Source organism: Rutilus rutilus, assembly GCF_951802725.1.
Source record: "Rutilus rutilus genome assembly, chromosome: 1".
Taxonomy (NCBI): Eukaryota; Metazoa; Chordata; class Actinopteri; order Cypriniformes; family Leuciscidae; genus Rutilus; species Rutilus rutilus.
In genome coordinates this window covers 13,672,612-13,699,943 of record NC_140209.1, presented here as the reverse complement: position 1 = coordinate 13,699,943, position 27,332 = coordinate 13,672,612, and the positions used below count along the sequence as shown (strand labels likewise).

Here is a 27,332-nt window from a genome sequence, read left to right as displayed (position 1 = left end):
ACAGCAGTAATGACTTTATGAACTTCTTTACTAACAAGATTGATAATATCAGGGAGAAAATTATAACTATTCAACCGTCTACTACAGCATCGCATCAGGCAGTGCATTGTAGTCTCCTTGAAGAAAATTTTGATTCATTCGTTGCTATAGGAGAGGAAGAATTTACTAAACTCGTTAAATCATCTAAATCTACAACATGTATGTTAGACCCTATACCGACTAAGCTACTGAAAGAGATGCTTCCAGAGGTCACAGATCCTCTTCTTAATATCATTAATTCATCTTTGTCAATAGGATATGTACAAAAAACTTTTAAGCTGGCTATGATTAAACCGCTTGTTAAAAAAACGCAACTTGATCCTACAGAATTAGTCAATTACAGGCCGATCTCGAATCTACCTTTTCTGTCAAAGATACTAGAAAAAGCAGTATCCTCACAACTATGTTCCTTTTTAGAAAGAAATTATATCTGTGAGGATTTTCAGTCCGGATTTAGACCGTACCATAGTACTGAGGCAGCTCTCATTAGAGTCACAAATGATTTGCTTTTATCATCCGATCGTGGTTGTATCTCGCTATTAGTGTTACTCGATCAAAATGCTGCATTTGGCACTATCGACATAACATTCTTTTAAATAGACTCGAAAATTATTTTGGCATTAGTGGAATTGCACTAGCATGGTTTAAATCATACTTATCTGATCGTTATCAGTTTGTAGCAATAAATGAAGAGATTATCGATCACAAGTTCAGTATGGCGTACCACAAGGCTCAGTACTAGGACCGTTGCTGTTCACTCTGTACATGCTTCCCTTAGGAGATATCATTAGGAAGCATGGCATTAGTTTTCACTGTTATGCTGATGATACTCAGCTCTATATTTCTTCATGCCCCGTCGAAACTTACCAATTGACAAAATTAACGGAATGCATAGCTGATACAAAAATTTGGATGACTAGTAATTTCCTACTTCTAAATTCTGAAAAAACAGAGATTCTAATTATTGGACAAAAAACTTCCACACGTAATAATCTATAATAACCTTATACAACAAGAAAGAATTATTTGTATATCAACTAATTTTTCTATACAATATGTTGTTCCATTCCATTGTCTGTATATTTAAACATGTAACTTAATAAAGAATGTTGCCTGCTTTAACCCTCTGGGGTCTGAGGTGTTTTCTGGGCCCTGGAGGTGTTCTGACATGCTCTGACATTTGTGCTTATTTCTGTTACTTGTGACATTTTCATGGCTAAAGTCTGATTACACTGTATTCAGCACAAGCTCTGCTACAATAAAATATCAGCAGCATGTATGTAAAAGTTAGTCGTTTTGAGATAAGTACGCTTATGCATGGTTTGTGAAAAAAAAGTCACTGAAATAAGGTCATGAAACACATACTGATTATTTCTTCACAAGACTTTTGAAAATTGTATCACGTAGCCTAGAATATTTGCTCCAAAACTATGTGAAAATCATCCTGACTGCTCATTCAGATATATTGATTTAACATTTGTAAGACATGTTTTGTGTGAGAAAGCTCTATGCAAGGAGGCGTGAACACATGGATATTTATGACTTTCACACCTGAGGAAGACAAAGACCCTCCCCTAATGGCCCTATTAGGAGCTATCATCAGGCACTATCATTCTGAGCAACCTTGCACAAAGAATGAGGAGATTTAAAAAAGAATGGCTTTTTGATTGTTTGGATTTATTTACAACACAACATAATCCAAAGATACACAACAAATGACAAAAAAGCACATTATTTAACACAATGATCTAAAGACAAAGACTTGAACAGTCACACACCTTTGTGCCAAATATATCCAAATAGAAAACAATTATTTTAAATTGTACAAATATTTCACAATATTACTGTTTCTACGAAATTGAATCCACTGTACAATTATCACATTAACGATAATGATAATTTGCTGAGCCAGGAGAAACTGTACATCTCTTTAGTTTCATACAGATTACATTGCAGGAGAATATTTGTTTTAATTTCCAAAAAAATATTAATATAAACTAAATTGATAAATGTCCAACATTTTGGTAACATGGCTGCAAAAATGTGTAACTTTATATAAATGTAAAATACAATTTTACAATCATCTGATTTTGACAATCATTATGAAAGTTTCTCAAACCCTTTACTGACCATTTATTGAAAACGAAAATAATAATAATAATAAAAACTATAACCATTTAAAAAAAGTGATGAAGTGCTTGAATGTTCCTAACATGAATGTTCTTCAGCATCATGAATGAATGAAGAATAAACACCAACCTCTTTGTTCTTCAGTATCTTCAGTGTGTTTCATTCTGCAGGGTTCTGGATCACTCATGTTCTCACTGTCCTCTTTAATAAACTCAGTCTTTGCAGATTTCAGCTCTTCCTGATGCTCTGATGCTCGTCTTCACTTGTAGCTGATGGGAATATTCCAGCATTTATTGGAGAACTGCTGTGGGAGGAGCTTCACTGATGATGTAATTGTTGTGGGAGGAGCTTCACTGATGATGTGATTGTTGTGGGAGGAGCTTATCTGCCAAAATAAAAAATATATCAGTTAGTGAGTGTTTTTAAAATAAATGACACATCTGTAAAAAATATGTACATCATGTCTTTCTGTCTATCATAAAGTAACTGATGCTCATTCATTCATAACCCTAAAATGATTCTCCTTCTTCATTCAAATATAGCCATATTGTTGTGGAGTCTGTCACTTCATTAAAAATCAATCTTGAAGTCTTGATGCCAGAAAATAAACTTTACTATCCAAGAAATAATTGTATCTACAGTCAAGAGCTTTTCCAAAAGCAACTCCAGAGTCCAGTATTAAAGGGATACTCCACTTTTTTCGGAAATATGCTCATTTTACATCTCCCCCAGAGTTAAACAGTTGAGTTTTACCGTTTTAGAATCCATTCAGCTGAACTCCGGGTCTGACGGTACCACTTTTAGCATAGCTTAGCACAGATCATTGATTCTGATGAGTCCAGTAGCATTTCTTTCAAAATGACCAAAGAGTTTCAATATTTTTCCTATTTAAAACTTGACTCTTCTGTAGTTAAACCGTGTACTAAGATCGACGGAAAATGAAAAGTTGCGATTTTCTAAGCCTATATGACTAGGAACTACTCTCATTCCGGCGTGCAGCAGGCGTAATGATATGACGCAGCGCCTGAAAATAGGTCTAATAGGTTAGACAAACTTAGTCCCGGTCACGTTGGAAGAAGTTACCGAGCTGGGGACTATTTTCAGGCGCTGCGTCATATCATTACGCCTGCTGCACCCATGGTACAGCCACACAGTTCCTTGATTATTACGCTGGAATGAGAGTAGTTCCTAGCCATATAGGCTTAGAAAATCGCAACTTTTCATTTTCCGTCGATCTTAGTACACGGTTTAACTACAGAAGAGTCAAGTTTTAAATAGGAAAAATATTGAAACTCTTTGGTCATTTTGAAAGAAATGCTACTGGACTCATCAGAATCAATGATCTGTGCTAAGCTATGCTAAAAGTGGTACCGTCAGACCCGGAGTTCGGCTGAATGGATTCTAAAACGGTAAAACTCATCTGTTTAACTCTGGGGGAGTTGTAAAATGAGCATATTTCCGAAAAAAGTGGAGTATCCCTTTAAACATATATACACCTCAAAGGTGATCAATACATTTGGTTCTCTTATGCTTCTGCCCTGAGCCGGATATAATAGTATAATGTCTTTGATAATATTCTCATAGATTTCACTTAATCCAGTTAATAATCAATAAAAATATTCTACAATATGCAGAAATAAAGAAAAACATGAATATCTTCTTAATGTAAATTCTTGCAAATAAAAAATAATGATAAGAAAAACAGTTAAACTCAATAACATTTAGATTTAGAACATTTATCAGTTAAACAACTGTGTTGTTTAAACTCAACTTAGTTGACACCAATGAAATGAGCTTTAAGTGTCCATTTACAGGAGATCTGAAGACATCAGAATAATAAATGAGGTGAAAACAGGAACTATTGTCATGAAATAAAGAGTGTTTTCAGCAGATCTGTTAATATTGATGAGCCTCAGACTATCAACACTCATTCAACAAGCCATTCAGGATCGTCAGCAGATCATCTCACTTTATTCTGAGTGTTTGCTGTTACAAACACATTATTTGAGTCAGGATACATGATAAAAGCCTGTAAAACTGCTCTATTGAAAGACAATATCTTTGTTAATCCAAGGTTTGTTGTTTGGGAATATTCTAAAAAAATTTGTTTGAACCACCGCCTCTGTACAAAAATGTATATAACTGGTAATTGTGTCATTCAAAGACTCATGATCGTCATCATTGCAACAATTAAAATCATTAAAAAACAGATTCCAAACTGTGCTCTCAAAGCAGTCTCTAAGGTTTTCAATTGAGTCTTTAGTCCATGACTGAACCTGCTGAATGACAGGTTTAGTCCTTTTTAGTATCTGTCTATATTATGGAAGGAGGTGGATAACATTATGGTCTGAACGTCCTAATGGTGGGTGTCACCTTGGTACGTAAGCACCATCCACATTACCAAAAAATTTGTCCAGAGTTTTGCTCAGTCTCGTCAGACAAGTTATGTACTGTTCCAAATTCGGCAAAAAAGCAGATAATTCACAGTTGTTAAAATCTCCCAAAAGAAACACTGGGTCATCCAATGAGTAGCTGGTAGCAATGCCCTCGGCTGCAAAAGCTAAATTTGGCCCAGGTACATAGACTAAGATAACAGTTATTTGTCCGAACTCACGAGGCAAGTAGTGTGGCCTGAATGACTCCGTTAATAGTTCGTAGTGGGTTGAACAATAAGTTCCACGTACCGTGATGTTTGTTGCCCAGCTGTTGGTGACAAACATACAAAATCCTCCTCCAATGGTTTTGGATGATTTCTGACTATCACGGTCCAGTCGAATAAGCGTATATCCCTTGAGGTTTACATTGTCAGTCTCCTCCGTTAACCATGTTTCAGTAATGCAAAGCAGGTTTGTTCTTTTAAAGTCTCTATTATATTTCATTAGTGCCTCGAGTTCAAGCATTTTGTTCTTAAGTGATCGAGCATAATTGTGGGCAGAGGAAAACGGCTGCCGCATCGTTTGAGTCTATTCCTGATTCCCCCTCTAGTACCTCTATTTCTCCTTTTTCTTCTCCTGCAGGTTGTTTGTGGAGAATAGATGATTTCGTGGGGAATATCGCAAGGTCTTGGCGGAACTCTCGCATGTAAGACAACAAGAACTAGAAAAGTATGTAAATTAATGTGAGAACTAATGTTTTTCATTAATTCTGGTCTTCGTCATAGTTGCCTGCACATAGGTTTTATTTTAACAGATAGAGACCAGACTATCAACCAAACAAATCCAGAAAAAACACATTATATAAAGGTTGTAAATTGATTGAAATAAGTATTTGATCCCCTACCAACCAAATTGGTTATGTGCCCATGTGGAACACAGATTAGTCCTGTCACTTTAAGAAAGTACTCCTAATGTCAGTGGACACCTGTCCACAGAATCTGTATCTTCTATTCCAACCTCTCCACCATCACGAGCAAGACCAAAGAGCTGTCAAACGTTAGGGAACAGACTGTAGACCTGCACAAGGCTGGAATGGGCAACAAGATCATCGGCAAGAAGCTTGGAGAGAAGGAGACTTGTTGGTGTGATTATTCGGAAATGGAAGAAATATAAAATAACCGTCAATCGCCCAACTATCTTTAGCTCCATGCAAGATCTCGCCTCATGGGGTAAGGATAATCCTGAGAAAGGTGAGGGATCAGCCCAGAACTACACGGGAGGAGCTTGTTAATATCCCTGTAACGTTAGCTAGGCTTATCGTTAGCCGGGTGCTCTGCCCTGAGTTCCGAGATATACGGCTACTCCTCGAATTCTGAGCTACCCTGAATATTAGGTTGTCGTGCGCACTCACGCGTTAGGCAGTCATTCGTGATGTGGGTAAGTTAAATGTGACTGTTTACACAACAGCTGATGCGAGAGTAAGTGTAACATAAAGCAATTTGCAATTTGGCAACCGTGTTAATCTCTTGTTGCATGGGATGTGCCGCATACCTGGTAAACAGTCATTTCTAACAACATAGGGCTATTTAAATAATCAATCTGGCGGGCGTGTTGTTTTAGGCTAATACACCAACAGCAAATTTCTGTATAATAAAGGGCTACATTTTGCATCCACGTCTATCATTTGAAATCTTTACATTGTATTGTAGCTCAGAATTCAAGTAGCCGTATATCTCGAAACACCGATCAGTCCTTGGACCTATGAGATTGGCTAACTTATCTTGTGATTTTCCATTTCAGAATGAGGGAGCTTAATGAGGAGGACTCATTATATATAGCACAGCTAGACTCGGCAGGGAGGTGCAAGTGGAGCTGGGCATGGCTCAAGGTGGAAGCGAAGCAGGAAGTGAAGGGAGTTGCGCATACACTACCACTTTCATTGTGTTTCAAAAAAGTAGATAAGGCAGGACATGCCAAATGTACTTTATGTACAAACGAGATCAACTATGCCAAGAAGGGGGTGCATGCCCTAACATCCCACTGTGCCAGCCAAACACAAAGAGAAAGTACGCGAGAAAGTAATCTTGACGGCACTTGCAAGAAAATGGATAAGTAGGCTACATAATCATATTCACAAATATTACACCATTTAAACATTATTAAAAATACATAGGCTACTGAGTTACTAAAACAATATTTGTCAAAGAATACACTTGTATGTTCACAGTTTGAACGTTCTTGTTTCCATTTGTTTAATTTCAAGATCTGAGGTGAATTATCCATTGTTGCTTTTACAGCTACAAAGCTGGAGCACTAAACGATATTCAAAGTTACATTGCATGCTTTTAACATTAAATAAAGCACATAAACAGTACCTGAGATTATCATTGCCACACTTTGTTTGTTGTTCCAGCCGCGACGTCGCAGAAAAAAAAACTGGGGGAGGGTGGGGAGGGGGTTTGAGGTTTAAAGCGGTTTACCGCAATACCGTGGGAATTTCTTGCTTTTCAACCGCGGTAAGAAAAAATCCATACTGTCCCAGCCCTTTTTGCAAGGTTACATTTTAATTATTTTAATTTGCTTTGCTTACAGGCAATGGTTCTTGGCATTTTGGCGGAGCACTCACTGCCATTCACAATGGCCCCCATCATCGTCAACCTTGCACAGATGCTGGCCGAGGACAAAGTGGCACTCAGTCGTATGAAGCTGTCGCGAACATCAGCAAAGTACAAAATGGTTCACGGCCTGGGGAAGACATTCTCCGACCGCATCCTCAGTTACCATTCTCCCTCAATCTTGATTAGGCCACCTCAAGTAGTGACAAAAAGGTAATAATAGTATTAATAGTAATTCCTAATATTTATACAGTGCTTTTGACACCTAAAACAATTAAAGGAGAACGCTGGCCATTTTGAACCCACCCGAGTGCTGTCATTAGGAAAAATAACAAGAACATTTGGCCACAATATTTACCAAGTATCAGAACGGCAGCTAAAGCGAACCTATAAGGACAGACATAACCGAAAGGGAAACTTAAGGATGTCTGTCCCCATATAGGTTCGCTTTAGCTGTCCTGATATTCGGTCAATATTGTGCAAAAAATTCTTGTTATTTTTCCTACTGACAGCACTCTGTAACCTCGATCATCAGGGATACGAGTTAAAAACGGCCGACGTTCTCCTTTAACAATGGTCTTCTCATTTATACAGGTGCTTTCCATTTTGGTCAGCTATTATAACCCAGAGAGGAACGCTGTTGATAGAGCACCTTGGGTCGTTTGAAATAGTTAAGGTCACCGCAGAAATCCTGGAGAATGTCCTGGACAAGTTTTTTACAGACAACAATGTCCCGTGGTCCAACTTGGTGAGCATGATGGATTCCTGTGCGGTGATGCGAGGCAGCAAGACGGGCCTGGAAACCAGAGAGCGACACAACCACTGCCCACAGCTTCTAGATATTGACGGGGACTCGTGCCATCACATTCATAATGCGTCAAAGAGATTTTACAGTCCTTTCAACGGTCATCTAGAACAGCTCTTCAGTGACCTTCATGTTGATCACAAGTGGGCTTCTGACCAGGTAAATTCATACAGGAGTGTAGAGCACTTGTATAGCTCTTTTCCACCTTGACAGCAATCAATGGCCTCTTATTCACCCATTCACTCCCACTCACACACCAATGGCAGCAGCTGCCATGCAGCTAGCCTGCTCATTAGGGGCAATTTGGGTTTCAGTCTCTTGCCCAAGGACATTTTGACATGTGGGCAGGAGGCGACAGGATTTGAACCGCTGACACTTTGGTCATTTGATGGCCATTAGATGGCTTTATTATTGTCATCTGATTCATGAATATCATATGGGACTGAATCATAACTTGAGACATGTGTTCTTTCTGTTTGTCAGCGGGCTTACCTCCAAGAGATCTGTGAATACATGAGCATTCCTGGATCAACTCCAAAGAGATTCATCGAGCATCGTTGGCTGCCATGTTATGATGTTGGACTCAGCACTCAGACCATGCTTCCTGCTTACAAGGTCCTGTACTTTTTGTTCATGGATGAAGAAGACAAGGCTCTATACAAAGAACCTTTGGAACAACTCTATGCTGCTCACCATGTGAATGAAAAGGCCCAGAGGCACATTCAGTCTTTTCACAAGGACCTCAGCGGGAAAGGTAAATCAATCCATTGCGGTTGTAGATTGGATGGATAATGTGGACAAATGAATGGGAATATCTATGGTGTGTCAACATTGGCCTGCATGTTCACTATCTGACATTTGCTTTGGTAAATCAACAAACAAGAGCTTTGATATATTCTCTTCCAGGAATGACACAGCAGGGCAGAAACCAAAAGCGGTGGGTGGTCAAGAAACTGTGGCATGAAGACACCAAAACAGAGCTCCATCTCAGTGTCTACACAGGTGTCCTGGCTATTCTGAAAGAATATGTCATGGTTTTCCAGGTATATTGAAATACTGTTTCACAACTATGTTGTATCATAAAGCTTGGATAGTTTTAAATGCTACCCCAGAGGTATTTTAACATATTTTATTTTATGTTACCAGTGTAACTGGCTGTGTCTTACTCTGCTTGTATGGTGGAAATTCATATCCATCTCTCACTTGCACAATATTACTACCTCCTCAGAGTCGTGACACCCTTGTGCACAAGTTGCATGACAAGCAGCTGCAGGTTTTCACCAACTTCCTTGCATGCTTTGTGAAGCCAGAACACCTGCCACCAATCCCCAGGACCCTGGAAGGTCTCGAACTCAAGGGAGACAAACTGCTGCCTGCAAGAGACATGTATGTGGGTCGAGTGGCAGATAGATGGCAGTAAAGGCAGCGTTGTCAGTGTTCCATGGGCCACTGGTGGAGTCTTCATTCAGTCTTATGTCTGAAATCATTGACTCGAGAAGTGGCAGCATGAATATTTCCACTCTGAGTGCCATCCAAACTGTGAAACACACCTTGCTGACCCGGAAGCAGACGGCATTGCAGATGTTTAAAAGAGAAGACCTGAAGTATGGGCCAGTGGACCAAAGGATGTGCTACTACATCATGTCGGCCGGAACCAAGGACAAAGCTCTGAGGAAGCAGGCAACCCTAAAGAAGATGGAACGAAGGAGAGAGCTTGACTGCCAGGCCAGAAGGCGGCATGCAGCCAAACAACGCAAGAGAGCTTGTGAAACACTCGTCCAAGCTACGAGACAAAAAAAAAAAAAGTCATGTCTGTCTGCCTTTTATTTTTTATTTGTGTCATGCGTCACAACACTTCCTTGAGTTCCAGGCATTTCCGTGTTGTAAATAAAATCATTTTAAAAATATTAAATGTGTCATTCTCTTTAAGCCTCAAGGATGTTTTGACATTGATTTTTGATAAGTATGCTGATTTTTGTTAAGTCACGCTCAGAAATGTGTCATTTGCATATTAAAATCACAAAAAAACACTGTCACCTTTTTAACCCTCTGGGGTCTGAGCTGTTTTCTGGGCCCTGGAGGTGTGTTCTGACATGCTCTGACATTTGTGGTTATTTCTGTTACTTGTGACATTTTCATGGCTAAAGTCTAATTACACTGTATTCAGCACAAACTCTGCTACAATAATATATCAGCAGCATGTATGTAAAAGTTTGTAGTTTTGAGATAATGACATTTATGCGTGGTTTGTGAAAATACAAAAAAAGAATTCTCACTTAAATAAGGTCATGAAACCCATACTGATAATTTATTCACAAGACCTTTGAAAATGGTATGACGTAGCCTAGAATATTTGCTCTAAAACTATGTGAAAATCACCCTGACTGCTCATTCAGGTAAGACAATATATTGATTTAAAAATGTTATGACGTGTTTTGTGTGAGAAAGCTTTATGCGGGAGGTCATTAATATGTAATCTTTTCACATCTGAGAAAGACCCTCCCCTAACGGCCCTATTAGGAGCTATCAGGCCCTGTCATTCTGAGCAACCTTGCACAAAGAATGAGGAGATTTAAAAAATAATGGCTTTTAGATTGTTTGGATTTATTTACAACACAACATAATCCAAAGATACACAACAAATGACAAAAAAGCACTTATTGAAAACAATGATCCAAAGACAGAGACCTTTGTGCCATTCCTAAAAACATTGTACATACCTTTCATTTCCAAGGTGTTTGATTTTCACTTTACCATGTTCATGTACAGAGACATGTACTGTGAATGTTGAAGTGAGCAGGACTCAGTGGCATCTGGGCCCTGAAAAAAAAAAAAAGTGAACATACTGATATCAAGAGAAAGGCCTGCACGATTTTGGGAATAAATTTTAGATTTTTCTGGTTAAAATTGCTTTTTAAAATTCACAGAATACACACACACACACACACAAATGTTTCCAACAATATATAATATAATGAACACCAGGTTTGTTGTGCCTTGTAGGCAAAGGCTATGCGCAGTGCTGCATATAATAATAATAACAATAACCTATAGCAGCCTATAAATCTTCCAAAAGATTTCAGTAACAACTAAGCTAGAGAAAAATATATTGATTATCATGTTACTTCAAATGTTTCCATTCGTTATGATGATATGAAATGAGATAATAGTAAAAACATGAAGCCGTTTGGTGCGTTTTGCTTTTCAAATGCGATCGCGATCCAAAATATGATAACTTCAAACGCGATCGCGCTCAAATATAAAACATTATGGTTACCATATACATATCTACGTTTGAGCAGATATCCACAAACACAGTAACAGTAAACACGGGTCTAAATATTATAATATTCACCATATATCTAGCAACAGTTCAACTGCAATGTGAAATTTATGCAACAATAACAAACTAATATGTAAGAATTTCTTACCTTACATCTTTCTTGTCTTCAAATCGCGTTCTTCTTCTGATGATGTAAATCCAATGTAAGCTCACAGCGCGTCTTTTAAACTCGACGAAAAGCAGAGACTTGTGAAGTGTTTTGGTGTTTTGTTTTTGAGGTAATGAGCGCGTTCGCGTTCCATGTGGAGATTTGCATGTGAATCTCTTTTGCGCGAGTGGGCGTGGTCAAATTAAAAATAATTAGGAAGCGTTTGAGAAGCTGGACATCTTGTTGGTTTTATACAAATTACTTAAACAGAGAATATTTGTTTTCATTTTGAATCCGATCATTTAAAAGTACACACTTAAATGTTTATAAAGGTATATGGCTCATAAATGTGTGACAAGTATTCGCTGAGTTTTGTTTCAGTTTATAGACGTGCTCAAGAAAGTTCACCGCGACGGAGAGGCAGAACGCACACCCTGTTTATTTTCTTTATTTTACAAAAGCACAATGTTTTGATTTGATTTCACATACAAAAGAAATATCACAGATTTTTTTTTATATTTCTTTTTTCTGTATGACCATAAATGACGGAGTAATTTAAGTTTATAGTGCTACAATGTGAAGAAAATCCAGCAAAACGCGCCGGCGCGTTTGCCGACCTCAGAGGGTTAACTCTGAGGAGTTTGCAGGTCTGTTCATAGTAATTGTTCTGACTTATAAATAAAATAAAAATGAAAAAAATAATCAATAATTACATGAAGCAAATATAAAAATACAAACAATAAAGTAAAAGTGAAGGAGAATGAGACAGATCTCTCTCTTTACTGACTTATAAGAGCCAAAGCATCTCAAGAGAAGAAGAGAAGAAAAGTGTCCAGTTTCAAAGATACATAAAAGTATATCTTGAGTTTGCATTGAAGAGTAGAAGTGGAAGAGAAACTAGATGTTCTGATGAAAAACAATGAAGAACGAGTTAAAATTTAATATCAGATTCATGTCTCTCTTAAAAGTGTTATGGCCTCTTCTCCAGTGTGAATTTTCTGGCACTCTTTCAGTTCATCTTCTGTTGTAAAGGACTTCCAGCACTGAAACACACACCGCCGTGTCTTTTCTACTGTAATATTACTAATGAATCTTCTCCTTTGTGTGAATCTGCAGGTGTTTCTTCAGGACTGACGCCCAATGAAACGGTTTACCGCACTGATCACAGTTAAATGGTCTTTCTCCCAGTGTGAACTCTCATGTGAAGCTTAAGAGTTGATTTGTGTCTGAAACTAGCTCTGCAGTGAACACACATATGGGGCTTTTCTCCAGTGTGGATCCTCTCGTGTATTTTCAGATGTGATGAGTGACTGAATCTCTTGTCACAGTGTGAACACTTGTAAGGCTTTTCTCCAGTGTGGATCCTCTCATGTGTATTCAGACCTGTTGACTGACTGAATCTCTTGTCGCAGTGTGAACACATGTAAGGTTTTTCTCCAGTGTGGTTCCTCTCATGTATTTTTAGACTTGTTAAATTATTAAATCTCTTGTCACAGTGTGAACAGTTGTAAGGCTTTTCTCCAGTGTGGATCCTCTCATGTGTTTTCAAACTTTCTGATCGACTGAATCTCTTGTCACAGTGTGAACACTTGTAAGGTTTTTCTCCAGTGTGAATTCTCTGGTGCTGTTTTAACTTGCCCGCTGTAATAAAAGTCTTCTCACACTCAAAACACACGTACTCTCTCACACCATTATGTATTTTCTGATGTGCATGTAAATATGGCAGCAGTGAAAAACTCTTCCCACACACAGAACATGAATGCGGCTTCTCCTTCGTATGAACTGTCAGGTGTGTCTTCAGGTGTAATGCACTAAAAAAAGTTTTGCCGCACTGATCACATGTGAATGGTTTCTCTCCAGTGTGGATCATCATGTGACGCACAAGACTTTGTTTGGTTGTGAAACTGTTTCCACACTGAACACACATATGTGACTTTTCTCCAGTGTGGATCCTCTTGTGTTTGGTCAGATGTTGTTTTCGTGCAAAACTCGTCCCGCATTGATCACATGTGAACGGCTTCTCTCCAGTGTGAACTCTAATGTGAATCTCAAGACTTTGTTTGGTTGTGATACTCTTTCCACACTGAGTGCAGGTGAAAGATTTCTTGGATCTTGTTTTCTTTAAAAATGTCTTTTTAGTCTTTGAGCGACTCAAAGGTTTTTCTCCAGGTTTGACATGATGCTCCTCCTCCACTTCACTCAGTTCTTCACTCTCCTCCTTCACTTCACTCAGTTCTTCACTCTCCTCCTTCACTTCACTCAGTTCTTCACTCTCCACCTTCACTTCACTCAGTTCTTCACTCTCCACCTTCACTTCACTCAGTTCTTCACTCTCCTCCTTCACTTCACTCAGATCTTCACTCTCCACCTTCACTTCACTCAGTTCTTCACTCTCCTCCTTCACTTCACTCAGATCTTCACTCTCCTCCTTCACTTCACTCAGTTCTTCACTCTCCTCCTTCACTTCCATCAGGTCTGAAATCAAAGAAAAAGGTTTCATTTCATTTTCAGCAAAATAATTTGAAGAGAGAAATATGAAAGTGAGCCCTGATGTAATAGCAGAAAGTACTAGTAGACAACTGCTATAAAATATCATAATTCTGGTGTTTTCATACATTAATTGCATGAATGAAGTACCAGTGATTCTTGAGATCAGGGGCAAAAAAGGTTTTGATGTTCTAAAAAAAAATCTTCATTATTTTAAAAACCAGTGTATACAGATGGTGGACAACCAAAATGCCTATTACCGCCGCGCCAGCCGCCGCGGCGAAATCACCGCGGCGAAAATAAACCAGCCGCATTTCAAAGTCGTTCCCGAAATGACCGCCAGGTGGCGCAAAGGGACATTGTGCAAAACAGCAGCAATTGCCGCATTTTAAAATGTAAGTGGGTTAAATATAAAACCCTAAGCCTAATAGGCATATTTTTCATATATATAAATAGGCCTATTAGGCTACAACAGAATAGAACCAAAGATAGAATAAATTTTAGAACTGAAAAAATAGAATCAAAAGTTAAAAATAGAGACGATATTAGGAGCAATGACGCGGAATATTTTTACTATTCTATTGAGGAATTAGATAAATGAAGAGCTCTCGTGAGCGATACAATTGCATAGTAATTTATAGTGATTTCAAAAGCAGTCCTTAAAAAAAAAAAAAATACATGGAGTAGCCTAGTGTGCCATAATTTTTGAGAGATTACTCGGAACGCGTTTTAGTTAAGATCCTGGTTTCAATGCCCTTAATGTATATAGGCTAGGCTACTGCTTTAAAAAAATGTCACAACGCGTTTTGAGATTGTTTTGAATTAAACATTGAAGTTTAAAATGTAGTGTTTTGGCACACCAGGCCGAGTGGCGTTAGGCATTGTTCAAAAAATCAGGTTTTATTCTGGCATGTTGAATTGGCGTTAGATTTTTTTTTTTTTTTTTTGATTTATTAGATTTAGATTTTAGATTTCGTTAGATTTATTTTTCTCATAACAGCTAAAATAACTAATATATGCCTTGTCTTAATATGACCTACTTAATATAGGCAATGGGCATATAATAGCCTATATAATAAATTAGCAAAACTTGGCCACTAAATATTTAATTTTCAATTATTTTAATTATCACAATTAAAGTTTTAATTTTATTAAATTGAACAAGCGCAACAATCAGCATTTAATCAAATATTCTAAAAGATGTATTATTAATAATAATGTTATTTCAACATAATATTTCGTTTTTTCGACATGTGTGCGTGCAACAAGCAAGATGTGTATTTGTAAATCCGGTGATGCGTGCATTGATTTTTATCAATAAACTAGTGTTTTCTGACAGTGTCGACTGCAAAGATGAAGTTGACGATCGCCATATTTGTAGTGAACGCACCTAGAGAGAAATGCACATAAAGACATAATCAGAGAGTAGCCTTTTTCTTTTCGTTTTGAATTATTTCGTTTGAAGACATTTCAAGCTTTGTGTATTTGATGTATTTATCATGTCTGTGTGAGGCATACGCTGAGTTTCGTTAAGTTAGGAGGATGAGATGCGCTCCAGCTGACGTGCAATGCAAGTGACCGCGTGGGCGCCTCCATGATTAGTGTCTGTTATAGCGTTGGTAAAGCATACTGAAATTACATCCCTACAAATTTATTAGGCCCTACTGAAATTAAATGTATCGAATTTAAGCAAAGTAGCCTAAATGTTAAGACTGTAAGCCCTTTGCTTTTTTACGTAGCCTATAAAGGACTCTTATAGCCGACTTTGTGTTAATTTAATTTGTAGAGGATTTTTTTAACTCAAACATTAACACTGAAATAAATAAAACTAAATTATTGTAAATTTTTTGGCACACCACGACGAGTGGCGCTATGCATTGTTCTAAAGCCAGGTTTTATTCTGGCATGTTGAATTAGTGTTCGACAAACGCGACGGCGCGTTCATTTGAATGAAGAGCGTTTGAGCGAACACACACTGGAACGTTAGGCCATGTCGCAACGAGTGAATTGTGGCCGAGTGGTTGAACTTACGCTACGATCATTTAGATGACACGGGTTCGAATCCCGAATTAACTTGGACTACTGATATTTTTATATTAGCCTATTAATGCATTTTATAGTCTATTGTTGATGCAGAGAGATTTGTCTAGTTCTAAAACATATTTTTTTGCTTATAGCCTATTTACAAAATAAAATCACCATGCATTTCCATTTTACACTAAGGAACAAATATTATACAATGACTTTACTTCTGTAGCCTATAATAATTCCAATCCTAATTTCAAAAGCAGTTCTGTTAATATACATATATATAGCGCCTATATATGACGTTTAAACGACAAACAATAAAATCAGAACCAGTATTCTGTTGCGTTCATGGTTCCAGTGGCAGTAATGCATCCACGGCTTTTCAAAATGTCACAAAGCGTTTTGAGATTGTTTTGAATGAAATATTGAAGTTTATAATTAAGTGTTTTGGCACACCACGACGAGTGGCAAACTCTTTGTTTTGTTTTGCAAACTCATCTAGCCTGTGGGGGGTTTGGAGAAGGCAATAGTTGCTTTATCGTGGGGGTGCAGGACAGAGGTGTTAATGTTCCGTCTTTCATATGGAGAGTGTCGGAGCCAGCCTGATGAGCAGGCAAAGGCTAAATTCTTTTAAGGATTAATCTCAAAATCTCCAAAAGTCCATAGCCTATGTACAGTAGGCCCTATATCTTATTAAATTATATATTGTAGTTTTATTGATTGTATTTAAAGGTTTTCCACACACAATTTCAATTTAGCAGATACAGAGCTCTTTAATTCGCGACCCATCTCGTTTTATTGTAAGGTGAATTCAGCAAGGCATGTTGTATCTTTGAAGGAACAAAAGCTATTTGTTACAGTTTTTTCTTTCGTGATTTGTGTGGATGACACACAGCAACATATACAGTATTATCAGCTGTATTATTAATGCTTAATTTCGAGAAAGACACGCCGCGCGCAGTGAGGGAGACCAAACTTAGTAAAAAAATATCCAGCGCGAGAGAGGCAAAGAAAAACGCCTGTTCTTAATTTATGTTGCTTTGAACTTTTTTCGTTTTGTACCGTTTTAATTTTTTAATTTAGCTGCAATTTCTTTGACAACAGAAATTTAAAATGTTGCAAGAATAAGATTTTGTGTTTCTTATTTTGCATAACAAAGGGAATAAACTCTATCGATGCAACCCTGTTTAAATAAATAAACTGTCCCGACACTTTATTCATACCTTGAAATGTGCGATGGGTTTTCAAACTTAATTAATTTTCTTTTTCTTTTACATTTTCATTGTTTATTTTTTAATTGAAAGTATTTTTCTGATTTGTTCGATCTGTTTTGAAAAATGTCTTCCGTTGCTATGGCCGGGTATCACTGTCAGTCATCTCAATCTCGTGAATGATTCACACACACAAAAAAAATAATTTAGCAGATTAAAGACGAGCTTCATCATCTTCATTTTCTGGTGCAATCGGCTGACAGTCTCCTTCAACAGATTCATCAGTGTCGTCTTTGCAGCGGCACAACTGGAATGTTGCAAATTTATGTTGTAATGTACAATTGATAATTAAACAAGACGATTGACTTTGACTTTAATAAACAGATGCATATTTAAGCATCAAGAACGTAAAAACATAACCACTGTCAGAGTGTCAGCTACACTGAGATTCGATCTCAGATCGTTTGAAGCTCCGAGAGGCTATTGTTAATGCATTGACCACAGAGCTATCGTCGGAATAGCCTAGGTCTACTACTGTTTGTTCGGTATTTGAACCGATTTGAATTCGGCCATTAATTTGTTTTGTTTTATTTTGTTTTAAATGTATTTTTACATATTTTGCTTTCGTTAATGTTAACCAATTCTGTTGTAGCATAATAGGCCTATATTTTTTCCCTAAAAGTTTGTTTTATTCTCTGCTTTGTTTGTTTATATTTTTACATATTCAATCAGTCATTTTTGTTCAAATAATGAAAAAAGTTTTTTTTTTTTTTTTTTTTTTAAATAAACAGATAGGAAACTTACCTTTTAAAATGCCGCAGTTGCTGCTGTTTTGCCCTGTCACTTGCGACTAACATCGGTTAGTAACTGCAAGTCCTGAAAATGTTTTAATTTTATGTAAGTAAATGACAAGTAACCTATTGACATATAGCCTTTCTAAATTATAGAAAAACTGGGCACACAGCGTGTCTACTTTTAACGTGTCTACTTTGTTTAAATTTAATGAATTTGAATTCGTTTAACCACAATATTTATCTTGAATTTATCTGTGGCCTCTCAGCTCAGATTACTGCCGCGGCAGATTACGTCATAAAGAGAATAAACTGACACTTTTCAAAGTCTGTGATTACAGCGCCACTCAGCGGTAAAAGGCAGCAAATACACATCCCAATTTTGCCGCCGCGGGAACGGCGGCGGTAAAAGTCTCATTCTGGTTGTCCACCATCTGTACATGTTTGTTAAATGAGGGTTTGGCTATGTAACCATGTTTTGGAACAACCTCCCAGTTTTTATTTTTTGTATATAAATTAGAGGTTTGCGGGATCAGCATTGGATTTTTGTCAACACCATCAGACACATAGAATATCTATACAATTATTTTTAATTAAATTATCACAGATATTTTGACTCTTAGCAGTTTTTAATTGTCTTAATCACATATAAATGTTTTTAAATGAATCATATCACCTTTTAAAAGTTAGATTAGTCAATGTTTAATGATTGCGGTTTAGGTTGTATGGATTAATCAATATATCATTTAATTGCCATAATGAACAGTGATACTTAGAAGCATACAAATTACACAATAACTTTGAAAATGCAACCATTTTATTAACAAATATTCTTGAGGGAACAAAACAATATATCAAAAGAAAAAAAAAGAAACAATATATCATTCTGACGGAGTTGACAAGGCATCAACGGTGTTGACACAAAACTGACGGTGGTGACAAACTTGTAAGAAACAGAAAAATATTTCATTCAAAAGGACCATTGAACTCTCACAAATATCGTAACATTGCAAGATATGAAGAAAACACATTATATAACCAATTTTTCATCTCATGGGACTTTACAGGCAATAGAAAAAGAAATGAACCCCCTTTGTAAAGTCCACACCATTTTCAGGTATATGCTGCTAATAAAGTATATAAACTAATTCAAATCATCCATAGTCAAAATGACAGCTAAACCTTTAAAATATTGCTAAACTGTCATAAAAAACGTAACATTTGACTTCTCAAGGCCATCGATGGAGTTTAAACACCAGGCAACAGACGATGAAATCCATGACATATGCTGATATGTTATATATCTCCCTGGTGCTGCTTGTATGGACAGGTGATGATGGCTCATTCAGCTTGACTAGAATTTCTTTAAATGGCACAAAGCAGACATCCCGCCGTCCTTGTTTTTTCTGAAAACAAACATTTGGCCCATGAGGGTGAAAAAAATTCAACTTGAACATATTGATGCTCTGGGTCAATTGTTATGGCTTTAGCCAGCCACCAGTTCTGTTCGTACATGACAACAAGCCAGTCTCCACTCTGAGTATCATCGGGGCCTATCCCAGTTGTTGTGCCCTCAGGTTCTCTGCTAGGCTCTTTCTCCATGGCCTCCATCAGCATCGCCAGAAGACTCTGTCTGGGTCCTTCATCTGGGTCCTGACGGATGCCATCCAAAGTGTGAGTAACAGGACTGAAACACTGGCAAATCTGTGGCTCACTGCAAAAACATGAAATGTTTCTACAATGGATGATGTTCCCTTGAGCTACAACTTGATGAATCTTCCTTGTTCCAGGGATGGATTTCAGAGCTGGCATGAGGAGAGTGTCATAGGACTGAAAATCATCACTGGTAATGTATTGCAGCTTGACACCACTTAGGCTGCTGGACACCATCTCATAAAATGCTCTGCCATCCACAATATCCCGACCTCTCAGCACAATACTGTCTGCGCACCTCTTAACTGTTGCCCCAATGCCATCTGGGGCACCCTTGCCATGTGATGTAGGAATGAAATTCCACGTTGCATTCTTGAATCCCAGTTGGGGAGGGACAGCACAGAGGAGATGCAAGTTCTTCTTATTTTTATACTGTTTGCTTGGACCATCTGACCAAAAGTGAACAGTATTAATCTTTGGAAATCTTGCATGAATGGCTGTCAGGATTTGATCAATATAGGTTCAGTTGGCTGCAGCATCCTGGCGCTTAGACTCTGAGGCCGTGCAGAATCCTGCCTTTTCATGTTTGGTGTAGAACATGCCTGTATGAAGCTGTGGGAGGTTTTGCCCATAGTGACAGGATTGTACTTCTGAGCTGAATTTACATTTCCAGGCCTCAGAGAAGTCAACATGAACGATAACAGTGAATTCATCACAATTTGTTATCATGTTCCTGTACTCCTTGGTTTGATTTTGAACTGAATGGACATGGGTGGTTGTCTCATTTCTTAGTTTGTCTTGGTAGAGAATCATAAGCTCTGAAAGAGTGCCAGTGTGTTCCACAAGTTTGGTGTGAAAGTGAGCTCCATCTTCTGTTCGCTCCTCAATACGCTTCCACTGCTTCCACTCCACTTGTGTTTTCCCTTGCTCTGGAGAAAGAACTGAACATTTGTTCAGACATCGGGTGCAGGTACGTAAAAGACAAGATTTGTTTGCTGAAGAACAACATACAAGTTGGAAACTCTCTTCAAGTTTGCTGGTTGTTAAAGCATTGAATGACTTCAGGACCTCAAGCATCAGTGTTGCATTCTCATGGTACAGACACTAACATGTCTTTCGGTCTGAGGCTCTTGGAGATGTAATGTGAAATGGACGCAATGCACAGAAGGACGAGTTACTAAGTCTAATGTTTGGGTTTTGCTGGACAAATGCAATGTGAAGGTTTTGCATCGTGTCGGTCAGAATCATCCTTTGACGTTTTACTTTTTTCCTGGTAATGGTGTCTTGCTTGTCTGTTGTCATCCTTGCATTGTTTTCCAAAAAACTGTGAACACTTAGGGATATGGTCTGGAGGAACCTAGGCTTCCTTTGTTTTGGTATTTTTTCTGTCAGTGTTTTGTAAGTCAGGCCAAACTCACGAACCCTGTGGATAGGAATACTTCTTGAGAATTTGGCCAGACAAAGACAGTTTTGGATGCTGGGATGCAAGTTTGCCTCTTCTGTGGGTGCGAGGAGCATTTCTTCTCAGCTCTGCAGTCATTGCATGGTGGAAGAGCAGTGATCTTTTGATTAAAGGATTTCTGAGTTGGCTCCCTTGAACCATCATCTCTGTTTTGGTTCGAGGTGAGTCCTGTGTTTTCTCATTTTGAATACGTTTTCTACGTTCAAGTCGCTTTCTCAGCTTGCCCCTCTCTTTTTTTAACTTGTCAAATATGTCTTTCAGTGCTTTAATCTCTCTGGAGTGTCTTTTTCTAGTTTTGCATCTTTCCCTTTCACCAGCAACTAGCTGTCTACTACTCCTTGGCTCCTCAAAAAGGAGTCTGAGGTGGGGTGTCTAGATGCTGGCCTTCCTGTGCTTTGTTCTTGCGTTCTCTTGACTCTTTCTGTGCTTGTTTCCAAAACCTTCTCTTATACCTCTTTTCTCTTTCTTCCAAATCACTGATGTTTTTTTTATTTTGCCCTCTTTCACCCTATTTCTCCATCTTTCCCTCTCATTTCTCAGCAAGTCTTCTTTCAGCTCAGGCTGGCTATCCATTTTTTTCGCCTTCTTTTTTGATACTCCCTATTCCTTCTCTTTCGTTCCTCCACTGATAGCTTCTCCCTAGCCATTCTAGCCTGAAATGCATACCATTATGCGGTCAGTATACTTTTCTGATGGATAAGCATAAGCTGCAAATGATGGGTAATCATAGGCTACACCTTATTACATATCAAGTACTCAAGAGGCTATGAAAATGAGATTCAATTCAAAACATAAAGCTATATGGCAATCGGTTGAAATTCAACACATAAAACTGAGCAACAGTAATATCAAATGTTTGGTAAGTACTATAATTTAAGTAAACTACACTAAAATGAGGAATAATGCACATAATGGCATTTGTCAACACCGTCTTAGAAAGAGTCAACACCGTCAGACACAAATCCTGATGGTGTTGACATCTGACGGAGTTGACAAAATACCATGTTTCCTCTCATAACACATGTGCTTCTCACAGGAGCCATCTTGTTTATCATTTGTTGCTTGTAACCTTTATACTTTACTTAAATTAAGCATTTATAACAAAAAATATCAAACAAATAAGAAACAGATATAATACGGATGAACAAATGATAAAGCTTGGGTTACTGAATATTCGATCCCTTTCTTCAAAAGCACTTATTGTTAATGATGATTACAGACCATAACCTAGATGTGCTGTGTTTGACAGAAACCTGGCTAAAACCAGACAATTATATTACCTTAAACGAGTCCACCCCGCAAGATTACTGTTATAAACATGAACCTCATCTGAAAGGCAAAGGGGGAGGTGTTGCTGTAATTTATAGTAATATCTTCAGAATTACTGAGAAGTCTTGTTTTAAAACTAATTCTTTTGAAGTGTTGTTGCTAAATGTAACACTATCCTAGTGTAGTGTTGTCACAATACCAAAATTATTGTTTCGATACCGATACCAAGTCAAGAATTGCGATTTCGATACTTTTTCGATTCTTTTCCTGAAAAGGGAGAAACACTCTCAAATATCATTGCTGTGCTTTATTTTAAAACCGGGACAACATTCTAATCATATAACACACTAATAAACGAACATATGAACAGCAGATATATTAAACATTTGAACAAAATATGAAATATCAAAATATAAAAAATTAATTAGAGCAATGACATTCAAGGTTAAAAAATGATAAATTTAGCAGCATTATCTCAGTTACTCATAAGAAACATAAGAGTTACCGGTAATAAATTTATCTTGATTATGAACTTTCAATAAAAATATTGAACAGCGATTATATTAAACAATGTTTAATATTGGTAACATATGATAAGCCTCATTGGTGATATATTTGACATATGGGGAGAGAGTTGTGGAAGGCCTATACTTCATGTTAAACAAATATATAGCAGCAAAGACAACGTCGGCAGTGTTGACGGCAAAATAGGCTACAGAATATTTTGTTCGGTATTGAGAGGTGCAGTATTTGAAAATCGATAATATTTTTTTTTAAATTACATTTATATCTGCATTTATGTCAAAACCTAGACTTTCAAACATCAAAATGTCATTTATTAATATGCATTCGTGTCAAAATGACATAGAAACATTCCTATTCTATTTTGCCTGGAAACGATTCCAACACGCTTGCGTGTCGCGTGAAAAATAGGCGTTGGTTCTATTCTAGCATGCGCGCGTGTCACGCAGGCAGTGTGCTAGCTCTTAACATGGGAGCTGAAATAAAAACGGACACGCCACGCAGCTGAGACGCTCACGCCACGCAGCCAGTGTGTCGCCGGCCTTACAAATCTGGAACGCGGTCATTCTTAGAAGTATCGATACTAATAAATGTAGGTATCGTGACGTTTTTAATTTCCAAGAATCGCGATACTTTTGAAGTATCGGTGCACCGTGCAACACTAATCTAGTGTAAATGATAAATAACGTTTAAAGGAAAACTCTGACTTTTTGGGACTTTAGCTTATTCACAGTATCCCCCAGAGTTAGATAAGTCCATACATACCTTTTTCGTTCTGTAAGTGTTATTTGACGCACCCACCGCTAGCCTAGCTTAGCACAAAGACTGGATGTAAATGGATAATGGTAGCATACTAATCCCAATAAGTGACAAAATAATGCAAACATTTTCCTATTTACATGTTGTGATCTGTATAGTCACAGCGTGTACAAATAACAAGGCTATATGAGACAGAGACCATTTTTAATCGTATAAATACTGGGAACTATATTCTCACTAGGCGTAGAAAAAAGCTAACGTTACTTGGGCGGAGTGATTAGCGCAGCACACGAGACGCCCTGTTGATGGTTCCGTAAACAAAACAAACGTGACTAACTAGCTAGTAGCGAACGTGACTCGTGATCATGGCTGACTTTGAGGAATTATCAGAGGAATTTTACTGCATTTAGCGCTGCTCATTTGTTATTGAGCGATACAGTGTGTTCATGACAGCACAATAATAACAATAAAGGGGATACACGGAGCCCCTATTCACGTAATAGTGTCACTACTAAGGTTACATTACAGCATGGCACTGTTACAGTATGGCTAATGTTAGTCATCTCAAAACATAACGGAACACTTACCGCAGCAACAGGTGATCCAATTTGTCCTGTCTTTATTATCGATGGGATGGCTGCATCCTTTAGCACACGTTTCATGGTCCGTGTGGCAACTTGCATTTTTTCAAAATAGTCGTCTATAGTAAAATGTTGAGAGCAAACGAAATACTTCTTGATGATGTTTACAGGTGTGTTTGGATCTATACCCAGAACAAGTAGCCATCGATTCATCAGGTCAGCGTTTTTGGTTGGAATTCTATGAAACATCATGGTATTACCTGGTCTCCCCTGTTTATTGTCGCAGCTCTTTACAATACAGTGAACACCCATGATTGTAAACTATAAATTTACTATCTAGTAATTACTGACTCTATTACTCCAACTCTGAGCGAACTCTCTGCTCCTCACCACAGGGTGTCTCGTGTGCTGCGCTAATCACTCCGCCCAAGTAACGTTAGCTGTGCTCCTACGCCTAGTGAGAATATAGTTCCCAGTATTTATACGATTAAAAATGGTCTCTGTCTCATATAGCCTTGTTATTTGTACACGCTGTGACTATACAGATCACAACATGTAAATAGGAAAATGTTTGCATTATTTTGTCACTTATTGGGATTAGTATGCTACCATTATCCATTTACATCCAGTCTTTGTGCTAAGCTAGGCTAGCGGTGGGTGCGTCAAATAACACTTACAGAACGAAAAAGGTATGTATGGACTTATCTAACTCTGGGGGATACTGTGAATAAGCTAAAGTCCCCAAAAGTCGTTCCTTTAACATTTGTGCTGGCTACTGTATACAGGCCACCAGGGCACCATACAGACTTTATCAAAGAATTTGCTGATTTTCTATCAGAGTTACTGGCTGCAGATAAAGTCCTAATTGTTGGTGATTTTAACATACATATAGATAACGAAAAAGATGCATTGGGATTGGCATTTAAAGATATTCTGAACTCAATTGAAGTTAGACAACACATGTGAGGACCTACTCGTTGTCGCAATCATACTCTAGATCTAATATTATCACATGAATAGATGTTGATGCCGTTGAAATTCTGCAGCAGAGCGATGACATCTCAGATCATTATCTGGTCTCGTGTAAACTTCATTTAGCCAAGCAACATCCTTGTGTCGAACATGTATACATTTAGCACTGAAAGGTTGCCTACCAGTCTAGTTCACACTTCAACATGTTTCTGTCTATATATAGATACATATACATGTATGATATTAGCCTTAGTTCATGTTTTTACTCCAATCTCATTTCATAACATACATTTTAAACTGGCACCACCAGTTTAACATGTCTTACCTTAAAAATCGTCTCATCTTCAAATCGCGTTCTTCTAATTCTTCTGAGGTAAATCCAAGGTAAACAGCACAGCACAAACACAGTCATCCAAACTTGATGAAAAGCAGAGAGGAGTAAGTACCGAAGTCTCTGATTCTTTGTATTGAGGTAATGAGGGCGTTTACAGGTCTGCGTTTCTCCGTGTGGATCATTTGCATGTCAATCCCTCGTGCGCGCGTGGGCGTGGTCACATTAGAGTTAATTAGGACGTGTTTGAGAAACTGTATATGCCGCTGCTTTCATATGGATTAAACAGAGAATATTTGTTTTTTATATAATTTATACTTTAAAAATAGAGACTCCAAGTGTTGTATAGACATGCGTTTCAGGTCTGTGTGACAAACATTCGCTGAGTTACAGGTCATTTTCTGTCGCGTTTCAGAATGAGCATCATGTTTATTTTCTTTGTTTTACGAAAAACACAACATTTTATTTTTATTATGAGTGTACACAAATAAAAGAAGACATTTAACAGTTTTGAAAAAAAACGAGCCTATCGCGCTGGCGCGATAGCCGACCTCAGGGGGTTAAATTGTACAAATATTTCACAATATTACTATTTCTACGAAATTGAATTCACGGTACAATTATCACATTAACGTTAATGACAATTTGCTCAGCCAGGAGAAACTGTACCTTTGTATCTCTTTAGTTTCATACAGATTACATTGCAGGAGAATATTGGTTTTAATTTCCAAAATATATATATATATATATATATATATATATATATATATATATATATATATATATATATATATATATATAAACTATATTGATAAATGTCCAACATTTTTGTAACATGGCTGCAATTTTTTTTAGCTTGATATAAATGTAAAATAAAACAGCTATAATATTTAAGTTGACCTGATTTTGACAATCATTATGAAAGTTTCTCAAACCCTTTACTGACCATTTGTTGAAAACGAAAAATGAATAACAATAATAAAAAAAACATTTCAAAAAAGTGATGAAGTGCTTGAATGTTTCTAACATGAATGTTATCCAGCATCATGAATGAATGACGAATAAACACCAACCTCTTTGTTCTTCAGGATCTTCAGTGTGTTTCATTCTGCAGGGTTCTGGATCACTCATGTTCTCACTGTCCTCTTTAATAAACTCAGTCTTTGCAGATTTCAGCTCTTCCTGATGCTTTGATGCTCGTCTTCACTTGTAGCTGATGGGAATTTACAGCATTTATTGGAGAATTGCTGTGGGAGGAGCTTCACTGATGATGTAACTAGTGGGAGGAGCTGATCTGCCTAAATAAAAAAAATATCAGCTACGGAGTTTGGTTTTATACCAATTGATAACAGAATATAAATAATGTAAATTCTTCCAATTATAAATAATGGTAAAACATTTTTTTTTACAGAAACATAGGGGAGAGCGGGGCACAACCTAACGAGGGGCTAGTTGAAACACCCTTGTTTTAAATACTTCCACACATGCTAACATTTCAAAACTTAGTGTATTTACTAGTTGCCATTTCAACACTATATAGATTTTAAAAAATCCTTGGAAGATATCACTGAACATTTATTTAACCATAGCTAAAGTAAATTTCTTATGTTATTATTCTTTTCACCTCTATTTTTCGTGTTTATTTTAAATTAGACAAATCTGATATTATTTTAATCTCCAATATGTTGTTTAATAGTTGATATGGTTCTTTAATTCTTTGCTAACTAGCAGAAGACACTAGCAGGGTTTGAATCTCAGTTGTGCAGGCGGGGCATGTTATATAAGTGAACACAGGGCTGCCAACTCTCACGCATTCACCATGAGACTCACGCAATTGACACTTTTCACACGCTCTCACGCCACACATCCAT

General features: G+C 37.5%; 1 protein-coding gene across 1 annotated transcript; it reads right to left on the bottom strand.

The window, feature by feature from the left end:
• Positions 1-12,147: 12,147 nt before the first annotated feature.
• On the bottom strand, positions 12,148-26,759 carry LOC311275566 (uncharacterized protein). Its single transcript, XM_084384687.1, has 2 exons — positions 26,535-26,759; positions 12,148-13,870 (listed from the first exon to the last, which is right to left on the bottom strand). Exons 1-2 carry the CDS (start codon positions 26,590-26,592, stop codon positions 12,564-12,566), a joined length of 1,365 nt encoding a protein of 454 aa, XP_084240813.1. The 5' UTR covers positions 26,593-26,759; the 3' UTR covers positions 12,148-12,563.
• Positions 26,760-27,332: the final 573 nt, after the last annotated feature.

Excerpts from the sequence above, each read along its gene's own strand:
- LOC311275566 (XM_084384687.1), bottom strand. The coding sequence starts at position 26,592 with ATGAGTGATCCAGAACCCTGCAGAATGAAACACACTGAAGATCCTGAA. Across the intron at positions 13,871-26,534 it reads AGATCCTGAAGAACAAAGAG|ACCTGATGGAAGTGAAGGAG; the intron begins GTTGGTGTTTAT and ends CTTTGATTTCAG.